This window comes from Clarias gariepinus, chromosome 27 (genome assembly GCF_024256425.1).
Source record: "Clarias gariepinus isolate MV-2021 ecotype Netherlands chromosome 27, CGAR_prim_01v2, whole genome shotgun sequence".
Taxonomy (NCBI): domain Eukaryota; kingdom Metazoa; phylum Chordata; class Actinopteri; order Siluriformes; family Clariidae; genus Clarias; species Clarias gariepinus.
Window position 1 is genome coordinate 1,649,947 of NC_071126.1, and position 8,674 is coordinate 1,658,620.

Sequence of the window (8,674 nt, forward strand, 5' to 3'; positions counted from 1 at the left end):
AATATGACTGGATTTATTAATGGCTCTCCCCTTAATAGCTGCCAGGCTGCCAGCTAGAAAAGTGAGTTAGATTAGAGCTGATAGAACAGACTGCCAGGCACGCTAACCTGTTCTGAATATGTGGCAGCCGTTTGTTCATATATTATCCAGGAGGAACCTGGGGCCTGAGGATGTTATAAGATGAAAAAGATTTTTCTCAGAAAGGCTCATGTGTGTGCGAGGAATTAGAAGAGAAACAGCTTCGTTCACGCACAGCGGAACTGAACAGCATCTAGACATCCGACTGCATGTCATGCCGTGAAGGCTCAGCTTTAAGAGGGAAAAAAAATTCTCGACAGACGATCCATTCATAGAAAGGAGGAACCTTTGGAGGTTTTTGACTTGCACCAAAACATTAGAGGCGACGCCATGATGCTCTTTATGCAGATGAGAACTGACAGGACTGGACAAACTCCAAAGCAGATATACAAAGGAGCCTCTCTGTCGAGAGCATGAACAATTCCACACAAATCCTCCACATTAAAGAAACCATCTGAGAGTCATTTACCTAAACATTGTGGTCTTTGCCATGGCTTGGGAAACAAAAACAAAATACATTCGGGTCTTCGATGTGGCCTTCATGGGTGGATTTTAATTACTCATTAACATGAATAAAAGAAAAGTTCAGGTTCAAGAGAAATAACTTTGTATTTGTGGTTGTAATTTTCTTTTCTTGTTTTTTAAGTCAAAAAACATCTTGCATCGCAGGGCACACACACATACCTATTCACACGGTACGGGCAATTTGAGATTGTCAATTAGCCTAAACTGCATGTCTTTGGACAGTGAGAGGAAACCGGAGAACCTGGAGGAAACCCAGCAAGCACGGGGAGAACATGCAAACTCCATGCACACAGAGGCGGGAATCGAACCCGGATCCTGAAGGTGCAAGGCGACAGTGCTAATTACTAAGTCATTAAGTTAATATAAATATAATTTATATAATATAAATAATTGTTTATTATATTACTTTAATTTCGCGTGTCATTATTTTAATTCAATTTTTTTAAGGAAGGCTTGTGTGTGTCGAAGGAATTGGAAGAGAAACAGTCTCGTTCACACACAGCAGAACTGAACAATATGTAAGCATCTGACTTTATGTCATGCCATGAAGGCTCGGTTTTAGTAATATTTTGTTACATTTTATTGAGAAAAGCTTGTGTAATAATTCAATAAATCATTCCTCTTGCTTAGTATCTAGCTGTTTGTTTTTTTTACTTAATGATATATTTTTTTGTGTGTTTGATTTTTTTACTTAAAGAAATATTGCATCCTAAGAAGACATGCAGAAAATATAAAGTCAATATTCAGGTCAATATAATTATTTTTTTATTCAGTGATTTTAACAAACATTAAATGACCAAGAGGCCCTTCAGTACTTAATACTGACATCCTAGGCCATAACTGGTTTCTGTCTATATTCACACCTCACTCACAAAGGAATGTTTTAATATTTTGAAGTGAAATGGACAATTTCATTGTTCTGATGATGATAAATTAAATTAAATAATTTTAGGCCTACAGATGAGCAGATGATAGAAAGCATGTGTGTGATGCCATACAGGCAAAGCTTATAAATTGCTAGATAGAGAAATTATGCTACAAGGTTCTTATTACTTTAAAAGTTTTACAGCCCTGAAATACTGACAAAGTGGCAGCTCACTGCATGGCGATCATCCACACAGGCACGATGATGTCTGGGAAGCCTTCCTGCTTTTGCGTGTCCAGGATGGTGAGGCCAGCCTTCTGGATGATGCTCTTCATGATGTCTAGGTGGCGGATGAGGCTGCTGTCAGCAGGGTCCAGTCGACAGCCCTGGCGTGCCATGTTATCCTTAATAACAATGACTCCGTTTGGCCTCAGGCTCTCCTTCGCTCGCATCAAGAACTCCAGGAGATCTTTATCTGTCATGTGACCTGGACATAAATCATCATTTAAATTAATATCCTTAAAGAACATCATTGTTTTGAAAAGACACAAATTTACATTGTTGGAATGTCAAATAATCATAGATTATATTATTGATTTAACAAGAAAATTCTGTAGCTCATGTATGACCATTATGTTTGTCACGTGAACGGATTTATTTATGAATCTTTCATCTGAGCGGTTGCACAAGACATTTCGTTTTCATGAAAATCCTGTAAACATAATCTGCAACTTAACATAATTTGCACAAGTTACTGCACTTTTGTATCTGGAATACATGGTAAAGTTAGTACTGAAATTATTTCTCTTATGTTTACAGTGATTAACAGATAACCTTATCTAAAGGGACTAATTAAAGAACATTGAAATCTTTATTAAAAGCATGTCCCCACTCTAGTTCACTAGGTCCGACACTTACACAATCATTAAGAATGTCTGTTTTTTATTATTAGCATTATTTATAGACCTTCTGCATGTGACACCTGTCCACCATGGCCCCAGGATGGCCGAAGGGCCGTTACTCACCGGATGCTAGCGTCAAAACCCACATTAACATCCAGTCACAGGAGCCAATTTAACAAGAAAACACTGATACCGTAAAGCCACATAACACTTTGACTCTGAACCGTCTGTGTCGTGAGCTACAAGGCTAACTAACTTGTAAAAATAAAGCTGAATCCCAAACCCCTCTCTAACCCCTGATGAAGGCCATTACTTACTGTGTGAAACAAGAAATTCTACACCTTACATTGCACACTACAGTAGCTTCTCATTTAACGCTATTTAGGATTTAACCCCAGAGCAGTTACTTACCTATTAATTTGAAATTTTATGAAGTGTAAAGCACAGCATAGCCAATAGCATCATCCCATTTGCAATCAAAGCCCTGAACACGCTAATGCTATTGCTAGCAAATGCCATCCAATCCAGGAAGATTCACATATTTGTACAGCGTCTGAGGTAATCACGCTATGATACCAAAGTTCTGCAAATAAATATCATTAAACCCTTTTTCATCCATTTTATAGTCCCCCACAACATGCTGCATATAAAAAATAATCAGCAGAACAGAAGCCGTCAGTTGCTAGGTTACGCTTTCATCTAAATGACAAAGCATCAGGTAATCATCAGTTAAATCTTACTGTAACTTTTTTTGGCTCCAAAATAAACTTCAAACTTAACATTGATTAATGGTACTTCTGCCATACATGGTTGTGACAGACGTTATGGTAGACACGATTGCAAAAGGTCTATAGAATAAGAAAAATAAAGAAAGATTAATCATATAAAAAACTAAGCAATTATGAAAGTACATTAAGTGCACACATATTATTAATTTTATACTATCAAGCATTTTAATGAGCATAGAAGTGGGTCAAAAAAACTCCATGTCTGCCTTTCAGCCTTTACTCTGATTGTTTATTTCATGCTCCCAGCTCTCTGTTTAATTGAACTTTTGCAGGGTTTTACAGCAACAGATTATTCAGAATTGATTAATTATATAAACTAATTTATTTATGCATCTTCAATAGAGGCTGGCGATGGTTAAGATGGATAGAGGGCATATTCTAGGGAATACTGGGTGTGACTTGGGAATACATCCTGGAACATGTGACATCAGTACATGTGACATCAAATGGCACATATACCCACATGTAGACACTCCTTCACACGAGGGGCAAACTGACATATCTTTGAATGGTCAGATTAAACTGGGGAACATGAAGGGAACCTGTGCAAAAACATGGAATAACAGGTTTTTAATACTAAAAAAAGAATGCAAAATAATGCAAACCAATCTAACTCATATATAAGAGTTTGCAAATGTCAGGATTGATCCTAAAGGCCATGCAGTACCATGTACAGAACAAGTGCACAGTCTAAACAGTACATACAGTACACTCACTCACAAGCCACCCACTGCATCCAGATGACATCATATCTATCGAGCGGAGGGGTGAAATCCTGCAGGTTGTCTAGAAAATACGTCTCCACACGGTCGGCATAGTCACCCAAGTAACACTCATGAGCATGGACAATGAACTCCTCCATCATGTCCAGCATCTCCATGGTTTCAAAGACAGGAAACAGAACACCTTTCGACACCCGGCCAATCCCACAGCCGCAATCGAGGGCCCGCTTGGTACCGGCCTTTCCTGGTCCCTAACATAATTACATCAAAAAAACATGTAAAGTTCAAGCTGTTTTATTTTAAAATAATTTGATTGTTAAAAGCAATATAGTGAATTTGTATTGACCCTCATAGATATAGTCATTGGGCACTTTAATAGGAACACATACAATTAACCAATCATTTTAGATCCCAGGTTCAAACCCCACAGCCACCAAGTTGCTACTGTTGGGCCCTTGAGCAAGGCCGTTAACCCTCAATTGCTTAGATGTATAATTAGATGAAAATGTAAGTCGCTCTGGATAAGGACGTCTGCCAAAATTCCTAGATGTAGATGTAGATTTTATCTCACCCACTCATTGTCTGCTCATCCTGTACAGAGTAACTGGAGGCCTGGAAACTCTGGGCTCAAAGCAAGACACAGTACATCCTAGATGGGGTGCCAGTTCATGGCAGGACACAAGCACTCACACACTCCCTCACACAATCTGTCTTTGAAATGTGGGAGAAAACTAAGGGAGGAATCCCACCCAGCATGGGGAGAACATGCAAACTCCATGCACACAGACCTGAAAGTGGGACCCATAAGGTATCAACCCTGGAGATAGTGTATAAGGCCACAGTGCTGACCACTACACCATCAGGCTGCCTTAATCATTTCAGATCCTGATTATTTCCTGACTACAAACAACAATCTAACAGTTTTTATAATTTAGTTTTTAAAGAGAAATAATCTCTCATAACAACCGGTTAGCAGAAAAGCATCTTATAGTGCAAAACATGTCCAACCTTGAGCAAAACACCACAATGGGTTCCTCTCAAATCAGCTAAGAATAGCAACAAAATTGGTCAAACATCATGTGGTCTTTTTCAGGAATTAAGCTGAGCCATTGTGTGGTTGTTGCTACGTGATTGACTGATTGGTGAAACTCCATGAATGAGAAGGCATACAGATGTTATTTTTAAAATGGCTGGTCAGTGTACAGTATATTCAGTATGTAAGCTCCTTTAACATTGCTGTGGGTCTCTTGGCAGCCTCTCTAATAAATTTTCATCATGTTTCTTTGTTTGGTTGAACATCATGTTCTTATTATGTTCGTATCCCCCTCCTGCCTGAAACCTATCAGCAATGAGATTCTCTACATGTTTTATAAACTCTTTATGGACCATAACTTCAGCAGTCAGATGAAAACAAGAAAAAAGGAAAATCTTATCAGATCAGAATCACTTTATTGAAGGGCATGATGGGTAATGTTGTGCACTTTACCATGCACACTGAAACAGGGTGTGTACATGTAATCAATAATGATTTTTCATAACAATTGTTCATTGTTTTTCTTTTTTTTTTAATTGAAAACCTTTATTTTAACAGGGGATGGAGACTGTTTATATCCACTGTATATATCGGTCCACATGAAGATATAGTTACTGTATAGAAATGAATCCAGTAATAGTTAAAATGTCACTATAAAGAGTGCTTAAGATAACATACCACAAACTTCTTCAGGAACTGTCTGGAGCCCTCCAGATCCACCTCAGAGATCTCAACAAAACCACCCATCATTCCTTCCTCTGATGCAGGGACATCTTTATAAAAATTTTGGGCCCTGTAATAAAACTGCTTCTCTCCCTTGATGTACTCGCACGTCACGGCATATAGTTTCACTATAGAGGGGCAAATGCAGACATGAAATTAGGCTTCAATAATATCCAATTCCGCTGAGCACATTATAACAAGGAGTAATATCATAAGGAGCTAATCCCCACAGTCTTTGGACAGACATCAAACTGTATTCTATATTAAAGCCTATAAATGAAAAAGAAGAACATTAAGTGCACACATAAAGATACAGCATGTAGAGCTTGGTGACAAATGCCAACAATGACGCAGATGATATTTTACTTTGTAACATGAGTGTGGCATGAGTGTTTTATAATGTGACATGAGTGCAGCGGGCAACAGGTGTGTGCAAAAAGTAATTAGGCGGGTGTGAAGTTGTGACGGCAGCCATGTTCCTCGGCTTCAATATATATTCTGTGAAGTCTAATGCCCTGAGTCTAATTTGCACATTATACAGTCACATAACCACAAGCTATTGTTAAAATGTTGAAAAGCTGAGAAAGTATTCAAAGGGAATAAACCCCATCACATCTGTGCTGTTATGGGAAAACAATCAGTGCTGGTTTAGTCTGATGCTGTTACCAGTCTAAAGTTAATTTCCAATAACAGCACGTTCCAAAGTTTTAATTTCCCCTACACACAGTGATTTTTCCAATGATTAACAATTTATATATATTAAAAATGGCACATATTTTTTCATTTGTAATTATGTTTAATGTTCTAGAGCATATGTGAAACATATTCCACTTTTTTATATCACTTATGTTATAATTGAAGATATCAGTGTTTTAAAATAAAGATATCACAGCCATGCTGATATTCAGTACGACAGCGTAATCTCGAGTATATTATTGCTTTTATACAACAGTTTCACAATCAACATTTATTGTCAACAGATTATTATTTGTTTCTTTATTTAACCAATTATTTTGCTCCGCCAACACATATTCTTCAGAGCTTGGCAAAACTAACTAACCGTGACTGGCTTTAAATTCTTACCAGTAGTAAGCCAAACAGTGTGGATAATACACTATAGAGGTTTTGGACAGTCCTACAATATAAGTCTTTTAACTCCACTTATTCCACTTTAGTATATAAGCAGAGTTAACTTCTGGGCTTCCCAAATACAGTGACGAGTACTTAAGGGCAAATTTCGTTATGCGAAACATAGGAATTATTTCTAAATGCAGATAATCCATTTTAGCCAGCCAAAAATATTACCAACATTATCAATTTCCAACACTATGAGCAAATTTTTGCAAATGAAAACTATCAGAACATTTAGTCATGTCTCGAATTAGACATTTAAGACATGTAAATAACCATCATTTATTATTCCTCTTGGCATCGGCTACTTTCAAAACAAAACTGAAAGTGGTTCTCTCTTTTTCTTGCTGCCAGTCTAACATTCTTTTTCTCCATAGTGCTATGCCTTCTCTAAATCGTGCACATAATACAAAAATCGTACGTACAATTTAGCCTCTAAAGTGCTTTGGTGACGGGTTTTGGCGGGTAGCTGCTCTCTCCTCACTACTACAGACAATACTGACCTACTTTCATCCATTCTGTCACTATCATAGTGTTTTTAATGATTATTAGAACACCTAGGGCACGGAGTGATATATAGTTTTACACTCCAGTGCTATTACCAGCTATTATCACCACTCGTGGAATACCGCTGATCAGTTAGATTACTTTGTCTGAGCTGACTGTTCTATAACACCTGTTATAACAATCATTTTCTCTTAATTAATATTTTAACTTAATACTTAATACACAATTGCAAGCCCTGTGTTGTAAAGACTTCACTGTGTTGGAAAAAATTTAATTTTAAATGTTCATCTTTACGTTTCTCTGATACAAAGTTTAGTCCAATTCTGATGGAAGACTATAGAAATGATTACTTATTACCATAACCACATTAATATAAATGTCGCAGCTGGATCAATTGTCAGGGTTGCACTGAACTACAGAAATTTGATCAGCACCTTCTCACCAGTTTTGCAGTACAGAAACAGCAAAACACCTTACATCTCTTGTTTATGCTTGACACATGACTAGAAACTGCATGGATTGATTGTGAGTATTGACAAATGATCAATGCGTGTTTTGTACCAAAAACTAATACCTCCCTGTAAGAAACCACACAAGTAGGTCTGTTGTGAAATAGAAATCTGACGCGTAAGTCACACATTTGGCAGCTTGACTGCAGAGTGATACTGAAATGTGAGGAAGAAGTAAGGAGCACAAAAATAGCAACATGGGGTGTCACCCAGCAGAGAGCTTAGGATCATAGGATTAAGACCATTAACAGCTTTCAAAAAAGGATTTAAAGTTTAATTGAAAGTTTGCATTAAAGATTTTGGAAACATCAACAATAATTTGTCTTAACATTGATGGAAATGACAGTATTTACTTTGTCAGGAACGACAGTATCTACTGCTACAAGGTTAATCGAAGACTCCTTACCACCTACCCAAAGGTATCTGCTCCAGCAGGAAAAGGTAGCTGGCGAAGAACTTCTTCCTGAGCGTATTGTGCAGGTGAAAGGACATGCTGTTTTTACACATTTCATCATCTGTCTTTTCCCACCGTTCCCTAAAAGCTTGATGCGTCCTCCTGAAGTCCATGATGGATGTCAATCAGAGTGTAAAAGCCTGTGAGTGGAAATGGCACCGTTCTCAGGCCCTTCCTCCGGGATGTCTGATTATAAAGACGCCTTGGTGCTCAGTACTTCGTGTTGCAGTTTGTGTCCCTGCAGCTTGGACGAATCTGATTAGAGTCCTTTTTCTCCCAAGAGTGCTGTAAGGTGCTACAGATTAACATTTCACATGCTTCAGGTCTAAGGTTGAACTAACACGCAGACGTCGACAAGATCTGCCAAGAAGAAAGGCAAAACGGCTTGTCAAGGTCAGACATGACAGCTGAATGCTCACGAGAGATGAGATCTGAGC

General features: G+C 38.0%; 1 protein-coding gene across 1 annotated transcript; it reads right to left on the minus strand.

Moving 5' to 3' along the window:
• Positions 1 to 1,332: 1,332 nt before the first annotated feature.
• Positions 1,333 to 8,674, minus strand: ntmt2 (N-terminal Xaa-Pro-Lys N-methyltransferase). The gene is made up of 4 exons (XM_053489372.1): positions 8,197 to 8,674; positions 5,592 to 5,764; positions 3,879 to 4,131; positions 1,333 to 1,955 (listed from the first exon to the last, which is right to left on the minus strand). Exons 1-4 carry the CDS (start codon positions 8,348 to 8,350, stop codon positions 1,699 to 1,701), a joined length of 837 nt encoding a protein of 278 aa, XP_053345347.1. The 5' UTR covers positions 8,351 to 8,674; the 3' UTR covers positions 1,333 to 1,698.